The sequence below is a fragment of the Amborella trichopoda genome, chromosome 9 (genome assembly GCF_054954075.1).
Source record: "Amborella trichopoda isolate Santa Cruz 75 chromosome 9, AtrichopodaSantaCruz75HAP2 v2.0, whole genome shotgun sequence".
Lineage (NCBI taxonomy): Eukaryota > Viridiplantae > Streptophyta > Magnoliopsida > Amborellales > Amborellaceae > Amborella > Amborella trichopoda.
Window position 1 is genome coordinate 12,587,118 of NC_142344.1, and position 23,341 is coordinate 12,610,458.

At 36.1% G+C, this 23,341-nt stretch overlaps 1 protein-coding gene across 9 annotated transcripts; it reads right to left on the minus strand.

Annotated features, from left to right (window-relative positions):
- Positions 1–886: 886 nt before the first annotated feature.
- Positions 887–21,446, minus strand: LOC18424345 (DHHC-type zinc finger family protein). Of its 9 annotated transcripts, none has more exons than XR_016040430.1 (13): positions 21,203–21,446; positions 20,987–21,101; positions 17,027–17,101; positions 16,831–16,902; positions 16,540–16,677; positions 16,333–16,366; positions 12,408–12,517; positions 11,714–11,778; positions 10,041–10,127; positions 9,759–9,842; positions 2,063–2,128; positions 1,193–1,384; positions 887–1,053 (listed from the first exon to the last, which is right to left on the minus strand). XR_016040430.1 is itself a non-coding variant. In XM_020676647.2 (12 exons), exons 1-11 carry the CDS (start codon positions 21,288–21,290, stop codon positions 1,210–1,212), a joined length of 984 nt encoding a protein of 327 aa, XP_020532306.1. In that variant the 5' UTR covers positions 21,291–21,446; the 3' UTR covers positions 887–1,053; positions 1,193–1,209. The 9 variants fall into 9 exon arrangements, 5 of the variants coding, with proteins under 5 accessions (XP_020532306.1, XP_006828997.1, XP_088702423.1 ...); XR_016040431.1 differs by having other exon boundaries at positions 2,063–2,174; XR_016040428.1 differs by lacking the exon at positions 11,714–11,778 and having other exon boundaries at positions 2,063–2,174.
- Positions 21,447–23,341: the final 1,895 nt, after the last annotated feature.

A 23,341-nucleotide genomic window follows, 5' to 3' on the forward strand; every position in this document is an offset into this window, starting at 1 on the left:
TGCTGCATCATATTACTATACAACGGTTGTATGAAATCATTGCTATATATATATATATATATATAAGTTTATATAAGATTATAACCTTAAAATGTAGAACTGCAAATGCACCTCAAAAAACCATCGGAAAAGGTTGTTTTCATGTTTAGAAACTTCATAATATTTCTTTTCGACATCAAGATGTATGAATATAAAACCAAAAAAAAGATTTTAAATCTAAAAAATAGGGCATCTTGCAGCACATTATCTAGACCGTCCATTTTCAAAAAAATTATATGTTTGTAGATCTACTCGATTTTAACTATTTTTGGAGTTTAAAATTTTATAATTAGATATAAAAATAGATTTTGAGATAATTCTAAAAATTTTACACCAAAAATACATGTTATGATAAAATTTGGGCGATTGTTAAAAGTTGCAACCTTATAGAAACCAGGTTTTATATACAATGAAACCATTTATCTTCGATACAAAATTACAATTACTTATAACCATCGATGTGAAATTTGATTGCTTCAGTGTCACAAAGTTTGAAAAATTTTGTTTTTAATTTTGTGCTTGGTCAATGAAATAAATGTAACAACCCAATTTCACATCAATAGTCATGAGGAATTATAACCACCTTTGTATGAAACAAAGGTAAATGATAACCACCTTTGTATGAAACAAAGGTAAATGGTCTTATTGTATACTTTCCCTATATATTAAATCAATTCCCATAGTTTACTTGGTCGTACAGGGTACATTAGACAAGAACCTTCATATCCTATGCAAATTTCCTTATTATATTTTCCCAATCTTATACCATATGGTCTGTTTACTATTGCCGTCTTAATCTAGGGTGTTTAGACAAGCGCAGGGGCCAGCATACCAACCAGAAAGAATGGGCCTTCACAAACCAAACTTGGCTTAAAATCATTTCAAGACTGAAAATAACTCCAAGGAATATCGCAATCCAATACATTACAAAGCCGTGTGCTTCAATGCACAACAATCATACTCTAAGATTTGAACATTCACCATGAAGACGAGGCCTGATGATGCATGTGGTACCTGCAATTTGGTAAAACACTATCAACTCAAATATATGGCCAGAACGCTTTTGGTACTTTCTTCACCAAATGTGGTCGTCCCATATAACCCAGTAAGAAGGATGGCATATAGAATAAATTTTACGATAAATATAACCTACTGGTGAAATCGTATAGCTTAACAGCAACGGCAAGTCACAATGTCCCAGCATGTGTATGGCCTTTTTTTATCTTCTATTTCCTCCAGCGTGGGCAATGGTTCAATGGTATAAATACTTCTGCTGGCGCAACAAAAGTTGTACAGATTTCTGCATACCCCCTTGCTAAAAGGATGGACCCTATCAGGGATACCTCTGCAAGTTCACAGAATACCCCACATAAAACTTACTAGAAAAAAGGCAAAAAGAAAAAGTTTTCACTCAATGGATTGTTTATTCTAATTAGTCTGATAATAGCTTACTCACGATTCAAGGAATAATCAGGAACCCTCAACTCTACACCGCCTGTATTAAATAATTATTCACACATACAAAAGAATCTTTTTCTCACAGAAATTATCTGACTCCAATTTTTTTCATGGGAAGACAAAAATAGACAACTTTTCTCCAAAAGGCAGCATTTCCATGAAACCTAAATAATTACTTGATGATTGGATGAAAACGAGTGGATTTGGAAACTTGGAGAAAAACATGAGGGGATCATTCGCTACCAGAAGCAGATGAATGCCTCGGTTTTAGTTCCTTGGGGAAGTGGATAAGAAGATGAACGCAATGGGAAACAGTGTTAACTTTCAGAATATTTTCCACATTAGAACAAAATTATTGCCATAAATATGACTTTCCAAAGCCGTTCCTGTAGTGTCAAAAAATGTTATCGAGTTTTTCTACATCTCTCTTTTGGGAGGTATGCGTGAGGGGAAAACCCATAATAGCCTAGATGCTAAAACAAGGATAACTCCAGCCACCAGCTTAAAGGGACAACACCAGTGGGTTTTCTCTTCTACATTTCTTTCATAGAGAAACTTGGCATACCTCAGATACGAAATCCGCTGTTTCCTTATAAGTTCATGCGTTGTCTGATTCGTCAGTACAAGATAGCTGTGTAACCAATTCCAGTATAAGAAAAAAAAGAAAAGTAAATTTTCTTTTTTTTCAAATATGACAGAATTATGAAGATATATTAGAGAAAGCACTGAAAAGTTGCAATTCAAGCAATAATCATATTAACTAATGGATGTAGTGTTCAACCCTGTTATATAATTTTCATGAAACGCTGAACACTGTAACTTAACTCAGAGCGAGGAAAAAAGAAACATACACACATCACAAAAGAACAACAAATTTCAGGCAAACAGAATCTGGCAATATTCCATCTGCAGAGGGAAAGCGGCAGTATAGTGCTGAATCTCATATTAGACAGAACAAAGAGTTCACTGTTGGCCATTTATCCACTTTTTTTTCTTAATTGTGCTTTGGTGTTGAAATAAATTATGAAATGGAAGTAACTTGAGAGAAAAATTTACTGCAAAAGCTGCAACTGACAACCATCCTCCTCTGTACATTACATATCAATAGCACACCACAAAACATTTTCTACAACTTATTCTAACGACTAGATGCAGAAACCAGTGTGCATATCCAAGAATAGATTTAGACTAGGAAATCGCGAGAGTTACTTTATGCACCACTTTGAGTTACCCAAGCCATTTCAGAAGCCAAACTTTTGGTACCAGTTGTATGAGGGAAACTGACCAAGAGAGAAGAAAAGGACAAATACTAACGGTGCAGCCAAGGTAAATTTAAGCCATGACGGACCTAGTGAAACTACTTGATACATGATATTCAATAAATATTTTTCGAGCATCAATCAACAAAATGGGAAGATAAATATTACATTGGTGATGTCTTCACCATGTCATGGTGCCAGCTATGGACCACTTAAAAGTAAAATTGGTTAAAAACTGCAAACACCATAACACAGATAGCATTTGAATCAAAATGGATTTGATTCTTTTAGTACATTACATCTCTTGCAGCTGTAGAAGACCATGGTTTTGGGTTACTGGCAATGCTAACTTTACTATCTTCAGACTGCTATGACTAATGAGATGGTAACTGAACCATATTTACCTGGCAGGCAAACCATCATGCCCATAGGAAAGCACTAGGTGTGCCAGCTTTATGTTATGAGTTAGGTGCTCAAAGAAATTAATATTTCTGCAATCAACGATAAACTAAAGGCAAAAGCATCCCAACTTGGGCCCAGAGGAAAGTATATCACAATGTGGCTTCTATACTTTCCTCGCTGTTGAGCTGAAAATTTAAGGATCCATTACACAAGTGTCCAGAAATCAAAAGGCCAATAACAATTGTGACTGCTACAGTCAAGCATAGCTCATATTCATATTTTACAAATTTCCATAGCTGTAAGATTCAAATTCATGACCAGCAAAGTTTTGGAAGAACCCAATACCAAGAACTCCAGTGAAAATGGCTTTACGTCATTGTCATGTAGAGACACTAACAATGTCTAATTTTTTAGTGCTCAGCAAAGACCTTGAATCGTTTAACATATTTTATTTATTGAATGAGCACTCCCTAAAACTGCTTAGGAGATTTTCAGTTAGAAAGCAAACATCAACAACTAATATTACCAAAAGCAGGAGGCCACTTGAATCATTTAACACCACCCAATCAAGTCATGAGGATGCCACGGGAAGAGGTTGATGCTTACAAAATAATGCAAATTGTAAACACTCCAAAGTGGAAGAACAAATGACAAACGGCATAAGTTAAAGGGCAGAAAGAAATAGAGGATGCTTCAACCCTGTCCGCCCCAGACTGCACTTTCACAGTCAAAAGAATCTGATGAATGCAACATTTTAAATAAATTTACATCATGTATAAGTTGATGGTATGGTTATTACGAAGTTTACATAATTTATAGGTGCAGGAACCAAATCAGCGAATTTCTTGATAAAACCCAATAACAACTGTCACTTAACCAACCCTACTATAATGAAATAGTTTAGGAAGAAAGCTTTCTAGAAAACAGAAATTAATCCTATAAGATATTCTTAAGTATATGAAATTATCTCAAACAAAAACATGAGCATTCTGTTTAAAATGCAGATCATGAAAAGTTACGGATTTCTATTATGGACTTCTTTTTTTGTGAAATTAATGTACATATGTATCTCAAACAATGATTTAAAAAACGAATCAGTAATTAGGATCGGGCATCACAAAAACTAGTCAGGATTGGTGAATTGGCGGTCTGGATCGCCGTTTTGTTGTGCAGAAAAAATAGTGAACCGGCCAAGAACCGGTCCCGATGGGTGAGTCGGCATTTTTTTACTGTAGCAAAATGGTGCTTTTATTGTAGTAAAATGCCGTTTTACTGTAGCTACTCGCCCATTCTCTTCTAGACTCGGACGATTTCCTATATATTGACAGAATCGGCATGGGGTGACCGATTCCCAAGTCCGACCAGGCAATTCTGTACCGACCCAGCGTTTTTTAAATCACTGATATTGACATACACATGTAAACTCATTCACAAAACACCCCTCAATAATTCAAAAGAAAATGGGCGATTATTGCTTTTCAACATACAGGAAAATAGGTCAATGTTTTAGACATCGATGATCCTTAAATTTCTTTTTAATTTATTTAGAGCAGCTATTCCTTGACAAATGAAAATCTTTTTGATTTCTCACAATTTCGAAAAAAATATAGATGAATTTTAATTTTTACATTTTTTTAATTAGGGATCAATTTTATTATTGAATAGAATACAAGCACCAAGGGAAAAAAAACAAAGTAATATATCAATCAGTGATGCACTTCGTTCCACAGATTAAAAAATCTCCGACCCTACCACCTAACAACACTAGGGGCATGCTGATTGCTTTACCATCTAAGCCTTCCACAAAAATCTATGGATGTTTGATTCTCTTCCATCTCAATCACCAGGACCAAAATGGTTTTTGACACAATGTTACAATGGCATAGATGTGATGTCTGACATGCCTCTCGAAATTTTGGTTTTGGACACGAACAAGTTGCCACAACACTAAGATGCAGCATGTATCTCCACGAGTACTCGTATATTTTTAAATAAATCTAAGCAGTAACTAAATATGAATAATGATTAATGTATGGACACATGCATGTCCAACTTCAAGATATACACATCCTAAACTCTAGAAACTTGTCTAAATCACAGGTGTATATGAAATTTGGCTATGCATATCCAAAATTTTAGGCACACAGGTCAATGGATGATAAATTGAGCCTTGTGTGTTCTAGCTTGCAATATTTTGAGCCTAGCAACACTGGCCAGAAATGTTAGCTGGTGCCACTGAAAAGTTCACCAGTGTTATCCAATGCCACCACATACCACATATGCAGCCACATCAAGGTGGAGTGTCCAATGGACTGCATCAGCCCACTAAGACAGGCATATACGATGCGCCTGCCTAGGACGTACATACGCTGCCAAGGAATCCCCACTTAGGCAAGCTTATACAGCCACATTTTTCTGCCCTGCTGGTGGGGAGGATTATAGCCCACAACCTCACGGATGTCGGTCTGTTCCCCCATGAGAAGTGGGCGAGGGATAAAACCCCTTAGAACGACATCTTTTTGGTTCCAAGGGGATTAAATCCAATTTGTCCAAAATCGATTTTTTTTTTCTTTTAATTCAGAGTTTATGAGCAAAACTCTTACGGGTTTCCTGGTAAGTTTCCTATTGATTTTGAGCTCACTTTGGAGGATTTTAGCATGCACAATATCGAGTTATCAACTCATCAAAGGTTTGAAGGTGATTGCACTAAGAAATTGAAAAAAACAATTTATTTTCTTTTGGGCGGGGTGGGGAGGGGGGGGGTTCTGCTTTTTGCAACATGGGCTTTGCTCCTGAGCTTTTTTGGTTTCTGGTTCTACTTGTGAAGTACTTAGTAGTTGGCTATATTCAACAATCCCCCCTTTCTCATTTCTTTTAGTAGTTTCATATTATGCACGCTATATTACTTAAGTTCTTTGAATCTGGACATACCCTTCTGCTTTTCATTCAGTTTGATGAAATGGATTAGATCATTTTATTTTACAAGCTTATTACCTTAAGAGTCAGAAAATGTCTCTATTACTCTATCAGCAACAGAGACAGCATATGTTAGAGTCAAAATGCCCACTATCGCACAAACCGCATATTTGTGTTATTATTTACTTCTTTACAAATTTTCCATTTTCATATTTTTTTATATTTATTGTAGACGGAATAGGAATTGCTTACCAGGCATCAAGCTAACACATCAGACCCCCTTAGGGCCTCAACCCCATGCTGCATTTGAAAACTTTCGTGTTGACCACACAAATTCATTACAGTCAAACATGCCTCCATGTGTGTCTTTGTCATATATGACCTTCACATCTCCACAAAAAATTGCTGAAAATCAGCAGTTTGCCGTAGTACCTAACCCATGAACATACAGAACTTATCAACCATCCAAAGGAAAGTAGTACCTAACTCATGAACACACAGAACTTATCCACTATTACAATTGATACCCCATAGGAACCATCCAAAGGAAAAAGTGATACCTGACCTCATCAAATAGGCCTAAAATCCTTTTTTTTTTAGGAGTCCATGGATCTCTTTCAAAACTTCCACTAAAGCCCCATTTGGACAAAAAATTAAAGAGAACCTAGCTTCCAGAAGACAGCTACGACCGTCTCTGATAGACAATCTAGCAAAAAGTTCTCTGCCAACCACATCCATGGAAGGGAAGTTTTACCATACGTAGAGCTCAGGCAGGATTCGAATACATATCCATGTTCAATATTCTTAGAGCTTGCTTTTCTCGTCAAAATTTTTGCCCATTAAATCTGTCCGACAGATCCAATTTCTCAGCCATATGATGTGGATAATCAGCCATCGTCGCCCTATCAAGTATTTGAATTTAAGATAAATGACAGATCAATTCTTCGCATAGACTTTTTCTTTAATTGCTGAGAGAAGACTTCAATTTAAGAATTCAGGCACTCCAACCAGATTATGTGCCAGACTATGTTACCTAACCATATATCTCGTCTTGGTCACTTTTTTGAAATGTAGCCCACATCCTTCTCTCTCACTCAGGTCACGCAAGAACAATTGGATCAGCTATTAGTAGCAATACTAGTATACTGTTGATTCTTCATCATTCAAGACAAATATGAAATTATAATTTTGGAATGAAACACAACTAGAACATAATCTGCTACAATTGCCATATTTCATAAAGGCTAAATGTTTGATGCAGGACAAAATTATTTTTATTTTTAATTTTCATTCAATGTCAAATGATGTATATTTCAATTTTAGTTGTTATGGGTTACTTTTAAGGTTTTTAAGCTTTTTTACGGATCCTAAGATTTTTTATATTTTTATTTATTAATCACAGTTACTATTCATGGGGTACTATTCACGGATATTGTTCATCAGGGTAAAATTATCATTACAAATGTTGCGTCTAAGTTAGGACGTTTTAGGTCATTTTAATTATTGTATGAACATATAAGAAGTGCGTGGGGCTTTGAGCAAGACATTTCACGTTATTTTCATAATTGAAAAAAAAAAAAAAAAAACTTAGGCCTTTGGAACGTAGCATGAGGAGGAAACACTAGGTTTCTCCTAGTTATTGCTTGTGTTAGGCATGTTTTCTTGTTGATTTTACTGCTCTCTGAAATTTCCTTATATCAACTGATATCAAAGCTCATGTTTCCTTCAACAACAAAACCAGGAAACTATAGCCAAGCTAAGGGTTTGCTAATTTTGGGCCAAACTTTGCCAAATCAACCTAGATCTTTCTGATTTCAACAAGGTTTTGTTGATTCTCTGCCTAGCTTTAGTGATTACAGTGAATCTATGGCAGCGTGAAGGGGTCATGAAAGGGATATGTTTTGTAAATCCACTTCATGATCCTAGAGATGAAGAAATTGAGAAACTTAAAAAGCAAGTTCAGTAGCTTGCGCAACAGGTTGGGAGCATCATTTATAGGCAAGATGGTGATCTTTCCGCCCAAGAAGAAGTCGCGTATCACCCTTTTCATCTCCGTGCTTCAGGTGAAGAGTCGAGAGAAGGGGAAAGTGACAAAAGACCTTGATGTTGGGAACATCACTCTACGATTTTTTATTTGAAACACATTCTTGATTTTGACACAGTTTGTATTGAAAATCAGCAGGTTATAGATTGGGATCTATCACCAATCTTTGATACATACATAAATAAAAAATAAGATCTTGTAGGAGATCCAATCGGCGATGATGATGATCAAGATTTCGTGGCTAAACCATTTTTTGACGAAGAAAAAGATAAAGATCGAAGATGTTCAAGAGATTTAGGGCATTGGATCAACATAGCGCAGTGAAGTGTGATCAACTCATAAACCGCAAATTGTGGCTTTAGTTTCAATGAGTATTAAAATTTGAGGCTTTTAGGGCATTGGATCAACATAGCGCAGTGAAGTGTGATCAACTCATAAACCACAAATTGTGGCTTTAGTTTCAATGAGTATTAAAATAGATGTCGAGAAAAACTCTAAATGCCGAAAAATTGTGTTCAAAGTTTCCTACAAAATTTCAAAGCAATTTTAGGGATAACTGAATTTGGCAAGTTTGTATAAATTCTTTACTATCCATACCTAGATCCGTTTCTCAGGGATTTCTTCTTACCACAAATAATATTTGAGCTAAAATAGAAAAAGGACATTGCAAAATGTGGTTTTGATGCTAAATTCATTTTAGCACGCTTCAAAACTGGCGGATGAGTTTTCTCCGGCTAGGGGAGAATGATGTAGGAAATTTATTCTTGTTTTTAATTTTTATTCAATTGATGTATATTTTAATTTTAGTTTTATTCTTTATTTTTAGGGTTTTTAAGTTTTTTAGGGCTTCCAGAATTTTTTTATATTTTTTATTTATTATTCATTACTTACTACACATAGGTATTGTTCACTGTACCATTCATGGGTCACTGTTGATAAGGGTTAAATGACTTTGTGGGTCATTTTAATTATTTTATGGACATTTAGTGTCTTTGAATATTAAATTATAATTTATAAAAAGTGTGTGGGGAGTTAAGGAGGTCATTCCATGTGATTTTCATAATCGAAAAAAGAACAAAAGCTTAAGCTTTTGGAACTCTAGCTTGGGGTGAGGAGGAAACCCTAAGTTTCTCCTAGTTATTGCATGTGTTTGGAATGTTTTCTTACTGATTTTACTGCTTTCTCAAATTTCTGTACATCAATGTTCTAACTTAATACAAATTGTCTTCCTAATAACATATTATTTGAAATGAGCAAACTTTTTTAAGACTTAAAATAGCCAATCTCGATCAGAGAGAGTTGGCTGTGCGGGGGGGTCAAGGGGACAAGAGAATGCCATGCAACCATGGTTTGCCATCTGCATCCATATTTTTTCTGTTCCATCCAAAACATAGGTGGAGAAATGGATAAATCCCTCCATAAGTTGCCTAGAATTCCATCCATGTAAATGGTGCATATAGCAAACAGATCGGAACAGATAGCAATAATAAACAAAACAAGAACTGAAACATCAATAAAAATGCAGAACAGTGTTAAATTGAAAGCTTTAGAGCACTGTCAAAGGAAAGCAACAAAGGATGTTTCGATTTACAAGAATTTATTCACACAAAATACAGTAACAACAGGTAGCAAACTCTTACCTGTGGAAAATGAGAAGCAAAAGCAGAAAAATAAGGCAAATACATAAAACCACCAGAAGCATTATGGCCACCACATCTCTCCACCTGATCATACACTCAATTCAACACAATCAGAGCGTATTAAATTGATGAGTATCAAATTATTACCAGACAATCAGAATCTTCTAAGTCACTGGTCCACTTCAACGTCAAGAATAAATGGCAAAATCCTTTTTTTTTTAATGTTGTGTTTGTGATCTGTAGGACACACTATGAACTTAATGCTAACAGATTACCACATACCATGCCCTTGACATACTATTCCTTAGAAATGTAATGTACATGATTCCAGTCCAAATGCACAGCACCGTTTCTTCAAAAATATACCACCTACAACAGTAGTTCAGAAAGCACGTCACATGACAAGAAGAGATGCAACAAGAACAGGTTAATAATTATGTTTCATAAAAACCTAAGATATGTTAGCTTATCAAAAAAACAGGAAAAAGAAAAGACAGACAAACTGACACCAATGTAATACAAAAGTAGGTTTTCAAGAATTATGTTGTTTGTTTTTAATCAAAAAATGGAAAATTACATTGGGAAAAATCAGTATGAGCAACTTGTAGCCAGTGTTTTCAAATGTGGAAGGTGGACTCGATGCGGTCAGAGGTCCAATTCGGCTCAATGTGATCCTCATCACCCCATGCAGGTGCATCACCTCTTATGCAATCAATAAACTTAGAAAACTTTTAAAATTATAAAAAAATATAATAATGCATATAAAAATATAAGTATCTGATTCATGTAATATCTATAGAAATATTCCTATCTAGTGTGAATTTTTAATCTTATATATATGAGATGAAAGTACAAAAAATTTATGTACCCCATTTGGGTCACCCTATGGGAATAGTGGTTCCTTTAGAGAAAGGGCGGCAAGGCCTCCTGTGCATAAGATACAAGGTTTTCTCTTAGAGAGATGAGAGCTATGGATAGAAGCATAGTAGGTATCGTAATTTACTAATTATCTCTAAGATATTAGTTGTCTGAGTTCCCTAATAGCCTGATAGCGAGTAACATAGTTTGTTCTCTAATATCTAATAGTCTAAATGTCTACTGCAATTAACATATAAATAAAGTAATCCATTTCATCTCACTCCCTAAATTAAATAAATAAAATTAAATCTAATATGCTAAATAGTCATGACATAACATCCAATTACCAAGTCTCTAGATGTGTTTGTACTGTATTTTATTACACAATTTTAAGTTTTTGGATAACATATCCTAGATCTACAGGGTATCTGTGTTGTAGTTTGCTTTATGAGATGTTTCTTTCTAGTTCCACTTGCTCAAAAGTACGAAAAGACCATAATAACCACTTTGTATGAATTTCATACCGAAACAAATACAAAGAAGAGAAATGGCTTCCACTTGCAACACCTCCCTCCCTCCTTCCCTCTTCACTCCCCAGGTTCAGATTACTGTTTGATAAGATGGTAAATATTGTACTACATGTTTCTATATTGCAAAGTCTTTTTCAAGATTTACGGGAAAGGGGCTAGGGTCATGGTGGTAGCACCCCACACCTTAGTTACCACGTTGTGGTTTCCATTCCCACCACTAACACCACCCCACTATTACCTTCAAAAAAACTAACTCCTAATCTACTTGGGAAAAAAGTCTTTTCAAGATTGCAGTAAATCTAAACTATATGGATACCAAACAGAAAATAGTTGCCTTCACATGCTATCCATTCCATTAAATCATGCCTATTTATGGAGCCCTGCCAGAAGCCATTTCATTTCATCCTTAAAACATGCCTATTACAAGTAAGAAATTCTTATAAGAAACTCTAAATTCAAAATTGAAAAAATGTTAAATATTAATAGAACTATCCTCATAAGAACCTATTTTGGCATAATAATTTTCACAGATGTCATATAGAGACCAAGGTTGTCAGCAGCCCTTACTCCATGTAATAGAGAAAACTGTATGTCCCTTTAAACTAGGGCTCATTTTGAAGCCAATTCCATTCCTGCATTTTCATAAACGCCATTTTTGTGTCTTATGCATGTGAAATTACGTAAATATTTTGCAATAAATTCTTAAATGTTTAAAACAACTTCATTAAATGTATCTAGACTAGTGAGAAAGATATACATATAAATCAAGGAAACTCTTACTATAAGTAAATATACATAAAAATGAAAAGCATAGAAGATCAGTCGAAAACAGATATCCTACATGTTGAGCCCACTAGTACGCCATGAAACTCTTTTGTAAAATCATCATTGGAAAATGCAATATCATAAAATGTGAAATCCTATATCCATAAATTGTAGAAATAGAGTTACTAGACTCAATTAACAAGACTGAAATAATTAGTTATCCATAACATATTCATTTAAGGGTTTCAATGGAATCAAAGAATTTCTTGATGCCTTTATGTTCGTCATTTCAATAAAATCTGAGTGTAAAAGTTCACTTGTCGATGGAACCAAAAGAGTTTTTTTTGTTACTCCTTAATGTCTTCATTCAGTTACTCATTAATGTGTTCGTTCACTGGAAAATAATTGAACAAGATTCAAAAGAGAAACAGTAACATTAAATGCATAAAATGGTAAAAGATGACACTTATACAAAATCGAAAGTCACAATACTCACCAGAACCGAGAATGATTGCCTTGACCTATACATGTTCCAAGCCAAACACAATGGTGATCGAACTGCAACACACACTTGTCACAATCGTGACAATGTTTTGAGCGTGGGGGCTGCATAAAAAGACATAAAAAGATGATGGTTCTATATACAAATGGTGATGGTTTATGGTGTACTTCTGGAATAACCTCCAAAACAACCCACCATGGTCCTATGAAATATGTGGCATATGAATCTTTCAAGTATAAAATCAGAGGTAGAATGAAGCCCTACAGCTGCAAATTTGGCTAAGGTACATAACCCCTAATATGAGAATCAAGTCTCAGACTACCTTGAAAGGAAAAAAATGACTATGACTACGAACAATAAATTACAGATTAATGAACTTAATATCTTACATAATATCCTACAGTAACATAGCATCCTAGATTTCATAGATTGACACCATCATTCTTATCATGCAATCGTTAATCGAGATAGATTGATGTTAAGGACCAAGCTCGGATAACCATAACAAGATCTTATGAATACAAGCTAACAACAATACCACACCAATATAGCCATTTCTTTATTTCTAAGCTAGCGGAGACTTGTATGGGAACTCCCACTCGTATTGATTTTTGGTGTAGAATATGTCCAAATGACTGTTGACCATAAAATTTACAGTTCATCTGGGGATAAGAATACCACGAAATACAAATTTGTGCCTAAATTTATACTCTAGTAATGTTTACTTTCACTATTTCCAGCTAGTGTACATCAAATATATCATGGAAGCATCCATTCCTTCCTTTGTTGCCAGTGTCCAATCGAATCAGGAGTTCAAATGAAATGTCAAAAGAAACACTGGGTTCTGAGCGGAAAAAGGCAGATTTCAATAACTTAGAGAGTGTCCAAAGCACATCCAAACTGTGAAAAAAAAGAGGATGTGGCAGTAAGGGCGAATCTGAGTTCATGAGCTGATGTGTCAAATAAGGCTAAGGATGTGCAGCAAATAACTACACTAGAAAATGTGGCAGATCAGGAATATGCGGAATTTGAAATGACAGTCCATAAGGAAGATGTGGCTCATGACGAGAATGATATGACTGCTGATATAACCAGCAATGAGAAATTATCTCAAATTCTAGATGAGGTGACACGTGACATGGATACACCACCATCCTTGATTCATGAAGAGGAGGAAAGAAGATCAAATATGGTTGGGTTGAAGGAGCATATTCCTAAAGAGAATCTGCCAAGCATTAAGTGAAAAGAATAGAAGTATATGCTAGGCATAAAAGACCATACAGCTAGCACACATTCAAATTCATAAAGTGCAGGGAACACCAAAAAAGAGATCCCAAATTCAAACTCAAAAGAAGAGACCTTTGAAATTTCTGAAAAAGGATGGACAAACTTCACAAAAGACGAATGTTGACACACCACCATAAATGACAAAACTGGATAGTAGCATAATGGACCAATATCCTACAGGAAGCAACAGAGAAATATACCACTACAGTGCAGCACAACAGAATACCACACAGCAACATGCTATAACCTACCAAAAGCCCCAAAAAGACATCCAAAAGAAGACAAGATCCGAGGTACAAAGGAAGGAACATTGAAAAAAAACAAAGAATTTGAAAATAAGTTGGAAGAGTTGAAGGAAAGACATGAGAGACGCCAATTCAAGCAATGGATACTCATGATATTTAAGATGTAGATTAATCGAACATAGTGAAATTTCACACTAATATATTGTAGAGTTAGGCATAACTTTCTAACTCATTGCACTCATACTCCTAATAAGATTAAACTCTATGGTGTGTGACATTCTTGTAGAGAGGAGGAAGATATAAAATGAAACGAATCCACAAAAAAATAAAACAAAAATCCTCACTGAGTCTGCAGGGGAATCCACCCCAATGGCTGAGAGATTTGACCCTCTCTCTAGGCCCCCCCCCAAAAGAGATATTTTCACAAAACCCAAAAATCAATTCTTCTTCCCTCATTCTATTTCCTTGTTCAACATTTATATACCATAGCAAAAACATTGAAACCCTAACTTGTTCCATAAGAAACTAATCATTGTTGAATCCCAGTCCCGTATCTTCTCAAAATTAAACTTCCAACTCTGCCCCACAATGCTCTACAACAACAAAATTACATGAATTCCCTGAGGAAATATTGAAAAAAAAAAAAAAAGCACTTTCAATCTCCAAAAAAGACAATAATAATAATTCAAAATTCTAAGTGCATCAATACTTAATGGGAAAACATTGTCCCTAAGAATATTAAACTATAACATTCTCGTTCCTCAAAAACCACTCTTGAGGTAGGTGAGGGACCCAAAAAGTTCCATGTCAGTCATCTCCACTCAAAAAACAATCTCCTCTAGAAAAAAATTGATTAGCAACTCCAAATAGGCTTGTTATATATGGCCATCACCAAATCAAATCTGGGTCGTCCAACTGAATAAGTACTTGATCTAAGGGATTTAAAGCTTTTTGGGATCTCCAAACAAATCTTATTAGGAGAACCCACACCAAAGACAATCTCCAACAACAAAAAAAAGTCTAGGAGCTCCAAATATGCTCTAAATCTATCGCCAACACAAAATAAGATATAGGCCAGTCATTTCCATTTTGGTTTGAATGGTGGGTCCTAAGGGATTTGGAAATTTGTCTTTTGGATATCTTATCTGGATGATCATGATTTGGAGGCAATTGGAGCATGTCTGGTTCCTCACCTCAAAACTGGTTTTCGAGGAGCAGAAACATTATACTCTTATATTCCTAGGGAGCCCCAAAAAAAAAAGTTTTCCATATTCAATTATTCAGTTTGAGGGTCCATGGCCCTGGCCCGGCCCTTGGGCCACAATATGGCCCAAGGGCCAGGCCCGGTGTTTCCCCTTACTTCTTCTTTTTATTAAAAAAAAGCATCTAATTTAGGCCTGCCCAGGCCAGGACCAGGCTTGGATCAGGGCCCCTTCGGCCTGCATGGGCCTGCCTGGGCCTCGCAGGATTTACAAGGATCTGGGCAGCGATCGGGCCAGGGCTGGCCCAGCCCTTTGCCAGCCCTAAAAGGGTGGGATGCATAACCATACTACCCTTGAACAAGCACATTTAAATGTAACAGCCATCTGGCATAGATACCCCAATAGAGGAATTCAAACTTATAATTAGATCAGTCTTTAACCATGAAACTTCTTATACATTACAATTTAGCCTCAATAAGAATAAGGCAATCAAAAAGAAGGAAAAGATATGGCTTACTAATGGTTTCCACAAAAATAGACTTTCTTGAAGGAAATAGATAAACTTCAAGACCTAGGGCTGTAGGTTAGGGCTAGGTGTGGTGCTCATACCATGTTCAAGCTATACTCACCAGTGTAAACCTAACTGTACTAAATGTACAGATCATATTCGAATGACCACAAAGTCCAAAAGACCACATAATCTTATACACCATATATAGAGACCAAAATAATTATACTACCATTTGTCGCGCACAATGTACGAAATACAAAAACATAAAGAACTCTGCAGCTCGAAGACATAATGTGCCTTTTTCCAAATTATCTAATTATCAGGCTTTCAACAAGGGCAGTCAAAATATGTGACAAATGGAACTGAGTTCTCATAAATCCATGTTCAGCTAGGAGAGAGCAGGCTTACATTTCATACATTCTTTGCAACACATGATGAATATGGGAAAAAGGAGCCAATCACAATAGGCCATAAAATCATAAACATGTTTTAGCAAGACACATACATTGTCGGCAATCATATACACTTAAAGGTTCCACACATTGTGTAAGCATGCAATTACATGAGCATGACATTAGTGAACTTTCGAAGGCATCAGATCTACGTCAAGAGTATATTCACATCTTAAAAAGCACAAAGTAAAGACAGAAGAAGTTCAGGATATGTAGTTATACCTGTACAACATTACAATAAGTACAAGTCCAATGTCTGCCACATCAAATGCAGACAAGTTAGTCCATATATATATTGTACATCGATTGTTACAAACTTAATTTATTCATTACAAAGAGCAGTAAACATTGATATGATAAAACTAGTCATGATTAGACTCATTTATTCCAATAAGTGTCCAGAAGAACTTGCTTAAATGTTGAACATACCTGCTGGAAGATCCAGGAGGGTACATGTCCATTATCAGTTTCACCCAAGATGTAGCTTCAACAGAACAAGCAGTTGAAACCGGCTGGTGACTGTAAATGGGAATGATCAAGCTGGCATCTTTGACAGATGCAGACTGCCTTTCCTTGATGGTTTAAACACATCATGAGTACTAACTTGTAATGATTTGCCAGCACATTTTAATTGACAACATTATTGTAACAACTTCATTCTTAATTTGAAAAAACAAGCGGAGGACCTTTAATATTTAAACATTAAAAAATAGAGCATACTTAGTGGTCTTGGGTGGTCTTCTAGAGGTAGATTGTATCTCACAGCCAGCCCTCATTGCATCAATTACAAACCTAAAAAAGAAACTTGTCAAAATAGCTAATTGATGATTACAAAAAGGGAAAGCAATCGAACATTCTCCGAAAAAACAAATCATAATTAGTAATAAAAAGTGACAGGCACAGGATGATTAATTACCCTGGAGATGAACCAGACGTATAAAAATACTGAAGTAATGTTACAAAGAAAAGAAACCAGTATGTCGCAAAATACCTTGCATCAAGAAATAAAAAGGAATCAGCAAGCCTGTGACCGACAAGGTCAACAGCTAACTAATAAATACAGGAATAACAAGAATATATTGAATAAAACTCTCCTGAAACTATTTTCAATTACAAACCTCAGGGAATTTTTTAAGTAAATCCAACGTAAAGAACACCTAATTAACAGGATATCCATATTTGCCCAGATTTCAAATGGGTAATCATGCATTAACTTGAAACCACCAGGTACTGGAGCAAGAACAGGTTTCCTATGAAATATCTCACAAAATTTCTCAGAAAAAGTGCATCAACAGATTGTTTCAGGCAATAACGGTAGTTTGCAGGTTCATATCAACTGGAATACAGAGGCCACTGTAAATTAGAGAGAAGGAAAAAATATTATGCAAATGTGTACTAAGTTTGTATCTCAAGTTCCAAGTTTTCAACTTAATTCCCTTGATTATGAACTCACCAAAAAGACACAGGAAAAAGCAAAGGATAAGTGAACAGTTTATATTGTATACAGCATGGATACCGAAGGATACAGATACAAGGAGACATCAAAATTAAAAGTATGATTTGGCCAAAGGGTGCATTTTCAAGGGTAGCTTCTTGACCCCAAATGTGATCAAGGATGGCACAGTAAAAATCACCTAGCTGCATATGTGAGTAAAGCATCAACCACACTTTAAGGTCAATGAGCCATAGCATAATGGTCCATGGTGCCTCCTTGGGAGTTCTTGAAATATTGCTGACCATTAGTTATCGATAATGTTCACATACCCATGGTGGAGAACATAATGGTAAAAACAAAATTACACTCGGTTCAACAAAGGAATGATTAAGGTTATGGAACTTCCTAATAGTGCCCAATAGTATGTGTTTTCCTTAGTGAGTTCCTTTTTGTCTTATTTTAACTAATGAATCATCATTGATAAAGTGGAGAAGCAGGTAAAATGAATGATAAACAAGTTCAAACCTGGAAAGTGTGAGGATACTCCCCCTTTCTTGATGCTTGTAGTAGCTGAGAAAAAGAAACTCAATTTTGTCTCAATATCAGAGACATAAAATGAGAAAGGTCATCATCATCATCATCATTTTAGCCTTTTTCCGATTAATTCAACATGAATCTTGATTTTCCATTCTGCTCTATTAAAGGTCATATCCTCAATGAAGCCATAAGTCCACATATTCTTTTTGGACTACTTCCAACCACGTCCTTTGAGCCTAACCCTTGGCCTTTTCAGTCCTTCCACTTGAACTAATTTACACCTCCTAACAGGTGATGTACTTGGTTGGTGCCACTCATAAATGAGAACGATAACAACTGAAATTGACTTAACCAGAATGCAGATTCTGACATTGTTTCAACACTCCTAAAGAAATTGATAGATGGTAGGCAAAGCTTGAGATGCCCTTCAGTACTTAGGACTCATTAATCTATTATTGTGCAATTATGCAATAATGACAGCATTATTCCTTGCAGAAACCACAACTTGCTTTCTACAACGGACTCTAAAGAAGCTAATAAAAAAGAGAGGTAAATCGACTCAGCACCATTGACATTAAATCAGTGTTCAAGGCTAAACATGTAGGAACCATAATAAATCAATTAGTGCAGCTATTGAATTTCAAAGAACTCTATTGATGACTCTCTTTTTCCATTTCTCAAAGATGTGTGCTATTTGATCTATTTGTTAAACCACCCATTATGAACTTGAGGTTCCTTCTGATGCCATCTCAACTTTTACAGAAGGCATAGAAAATGAAACCATGATACAAAAAAAAAAGAAAAATCATTAAACGTTGAATAATTAATTTGAATGAAATACTAGGCATCTACACTCGCAGTGACTATAGACAGATATCAAATTTATACATGCAATCAATTATTATTTTTTGAAATGTATACATGTAATCAAATTAGAACTAAAATTATGATAAGTTATATTACACATAGTAATTTTCAACTAGATTTATGTAGGCAGCTTGACTTGATTTTCTACAGTGGTAAACATTTTCATTTTAGTACTCTTCACAAAGCAATACAAGTATATGAATGGAGCACTTACATTTGATAGCTCTTACCTGATTAAAAAAAGAAAAATTACACCTTATCCATCCCCACTTTCAATGTATCAATAACCGCCTTATAGATACTCCCACTATTTTATCATCCTATAATGCCTTCCTTTGGTTATCACTGCCGCTACCAAAAACAAAGCCATTAAATAAATGAAACTAGCACCCTATTGCAAGTTGTAACATGATTGAAACTTCTAATCCACGAAGTCTGAAGCCTTAACATCCATTATGATAGAACATATCATAAATGATCAATAATGTTAGAAGCCATCCCATAAAATCTAAATATTTTTGGAAGGATTACAAGCTCTCACAAGAAACATAGATAGACAAAACCAAGAAGAAACACGTTAAACAATTCTTTTGCACTCTTGTCAATTTTAGAGTGATTTAACCTCCTGAGAAAGGAACTGATTACGTTCAGTTTATCATACACTTCAATGAACACATATCCACCACAAAACAAAGAGGATCCAGCATTAGCTAGCAATAGACTGGAGCAGTGTACCGTACATTGCTTTGGGCCAGGTAATGGCCACTGGGTCACGGCTAGTTACTGAGCCGAGTCCTATACAAAAAGCTTAAAACAAAAAGAAAACCAAAAAAGACAAAAATAAATAGACAGCCCATTTCTAAATGCATCACTCAGGTGGCGCTGGTGAGCACCAGGTGGTGCCTCGAGGGCCATGAAACTTTATCTATCTTCCTTTTCATATCCCCAACACAGCAACCTCTTCTACTTCTCCTGTCCGTGAACAGCAAAGGAGGAGCAGATTGGGGTTTTCTCTACCGAAGAAAAAGAAGAAGCAGAGGAATACACGGAAAGGAAGTCGGGAAGATGCAATAGGAAGAGAGAGAGAGAGAGAGAGGGATTTATGTTTCGTGTTCCCACCGAAATTTCAGAACCCCTCTCCCTGTGTGTCTCTCTCTCTAACTATTTCTTTCTCTAAGATGGCCGGAAAATTGGGCATCGATTAGAACTCCGATGATGGCCAAAATGCCGGAAAAGGGAAGACGGTATAGAAAATGGAAGTTAGCAATCACTGGAAAAAGATTCAAGTAATCGGAAAGTGGTCGGAAAATACTTTTTTGAAGTCTTTTTAGCTTCATTTTTTTAAACTATTCAAGGGGATCTTTGGTGGGGGATTGGGGGGGGAATGGAGTTGGGCACCCAACTTGCCTTGCCATTAGGGTGATGCCGAGTTACCCCGCCAAGTCCGAGTGGACTAATTCATGGCATATTGGACTAGAGAACAGAGAGGTAAATCACCTAACATCATAGAAAGAGTGATTAATTTGTTCTAGGTTCCACTACTTATTAAAGGAAGATACAATATCAATTAGTAAACAACAGGGTAAAGGAACTGAATAAAATGAGAAATCTCCTTTATGGACAACCATCCTACAAGCCTCATCTTCAACTCACACAAATTTCCCACAATATTGATAAAAATAATTAGGAACAAGAACCAAGTAACAATACATATTAAATTCTGAACTGCATTACTTGAAATTTATACTTGCAGAACTTTGAATTGAAATCAATTGTCAATAAATGCAACACAAAATATCTCTCAAACTGAAATCTTGCAAAACACACAGGGGCAACCAATTTCCAATACACTGAGGATCATGATTCGTTCTGATTACATAGATAAATTCGATGTGGTAAACAACGGGCATTAATCCTAAAAGTCCTAGATTGCAGTAGAAACTCCAATACATTTGAATCATAGCACAAGCCAAAACAATATGGATGGTCCAAAATGAAAAAAAAAAAAAAAAAATCATTTGATTAAAGGAGGATTACCATGGATTGTCTCGAGTAGCATTTAGCATGTTCCTATCCAAGATTAACAAAGCGCCTGCAAACACAACGTGCATGGCAACCAGTGCAAGCTTCAATCCCAATGAAGACCTTCTCTCTGAAATCCAAATCCAATAAAAGATGATGATTAAAAATGAGGATGAATATAAAGTATAAACCCGAAACAGCTGATTTTAAGTATCCATCATCGGAACAAACCAGGATCAGAGAGACATGGGAAAGCTTCATAGCATCTCTGGAGAAACCGCTCCCATACATCACGAATAGGATGGCAAAAACCATCCATCGTTAATTTAATAAATTAATAGAAACTTCAGGAGCGCAAATCCATCTCCCTTTCTCTCTCTCTCTCTCTCTCACTCTCTAAAACCAAAACCACTCCATCCCTGTCTCTAACTTCAAAAGAGTGTCCTTTTCACAACCCCAATTTGCAGAAGGATTTGAACAGGGAAGGGGAAGCAGTGACGCTTGTTGTTGCGCCTACAGCATGTGACGCTCAAACGTGCACCGGCAACTTTTGATGGTTCAGATTGAACCATGTTCATCCAAGGGCCAATAATGAATCTTATTTTTTATTTTTTATTTGAAAATGATAGTAATATGAAATTTTAGTTTTAGTTTTATTTTTAATAAGTGGGATTGAATAAAATTAATAAAAAAAAAATTAAATAAAAAAAATTAAAAACCCTCTAAAATACACTCTACATACGCTTTATCCCCCACCCTAAAATTGTCTCACTACTTTTTTTATTAAAAACTAACTTTTATAACTTAAAACCCCCAACCTAAAAAACAAAAAAATCTGGACCCTTTTACCCCTCTTTTTTTTGCCCTTTAGATTACCTTTTTCTCTTTTCTTTTCTTTTCGTTTCCCCTTTTTTTTTTTTCTTTTTCTTTTTCTTTTTTTTTTTTTTTTTTTTTTTTTGTTTTCTATTCTATTCTATTTCTTACGCCCCTTTACCCCTGCGGTAGACCATCCTGCGAACTGCTCCGTCGTCAGCCCCATTTCTTCCGCCCCTTTACTCCTGCGTTTTTTTTCCTGCGAACTGCTCCTTCATTAGCCCCATTTTTACCCCTTTTTCCTACGGTTTTTACCCATTCTTACGCCCCTTTGCCTCGTGCATTTTTACCCCTTTTGCCCGCGGGTTGCTTACCCTACGCACCCCTGCAATCGAACTCGAGGTCTCCTTCTCTTCACTCTTCGAACTCGAGCTCTCCCTGCAATCGAAATCGAGGTCTTCCTTTATGGGCCTTGGATGTATCTTTAAAGAGCATCAGTCATTATATATGGAATCGAGTTTTAACAGGGCCATTTGCTTTGGTTGTCATTTATTGAGGATGACACTGTAAATGTGTCATCTGCTTGAGAATGAAATCCCTTTCCAATCAGTATACAAACCGGAGATTGTTTGTTTTGATGAGATTGTTTTCCACATCAGGAGTTGAAGTAGTTGGAGTTTGGATATTCGCTATGGAGCAAAGTCCACACTCCCATATTTTATCAGCACGTGCAAAACTTGTGGAAGTCACGCTAATAGGTGTAAAACTTGTGTATCATTTATTATATAATAATCAAAAGTGTTATTTAAAATATAATATAATACAAAATGTCAAACTCAGTATTTCTTTACGGTAAATAGTAAGCTCTACTGCTTTAGTGTAAAAAGTAAGCTCTACTGCTACATAGCAATGTGGCACAAAAACTCTTTCTGGCACTTACAAATCCCACTCTGACACTTCATGAAGGCGCTCAAACACTTCAATAACATGTACCGGCACTCCATGAAGAGCGTTTTGACAATTATGAAGCGCTTTTCGGAGATTTGTTTCTTGGACTAATGTCTACTCCGGTACACGCATAAAGGCCAATCAAGCGATTCGGTTCCTAGAATTTTGGGCACTCCGGCACCCGCAGCATGGCAATCCGACGATTTGGTTCATGGACTTTTGTGCACTCTGACACACGCAACATAGCAATCCGGTGATTTGGTTCTTGGAATTTTGGGAACTCTAGCACCTACAGCATGGCAATCCGACAATTTGGTTCTTGGACCTGTAGCATGGCAATCCGACGATTGGTTCCTGGACTTTTGTGCACTCCGGCACACGCAACATAGCAATTCGGTGATTTGGCTCCTGGAATTTTGGGAACTCCAGCATCTGCAGCATGGCAATCCGACGATTTGGTTCTGGACTTATGTGCACTCCGTCACACGCAACATGGCAATCCAGTGATTTGGTTCATGGACTCATGGCACTCCGGCATAGTCATGCATTAATTCGGCAGTTTGTCGACACTCCGGCACTGTCACCATTATTGTCGGCCTATTTGCTTCC

Excerpts from the sequence above, each read along its gene's own strand:
- LOC18424345 (XM_006828934.4), bottom strand. The coding sequence starts at position 21,290 with ATGGATGGTTTTTGCCATCCTATTCGTGATGTATGGGAGCGGTTTCTC. Across the intron at positions 21,102-21,202 it reads CCCATGTCTCTCTGATCCTG|AGAGAAGGTCTTCATTGGGA; the intron begins GTTTGTTCCGAT and ends TTTGGATTTCAG. Across the intron at positions 16,678-16,830 it reads AGACCACCCAAGACCACTAA|GCAGTCTGCATCTGTCAAAG; the intron begins GTATGCTCTATT and ends CATCAAGGAAAG.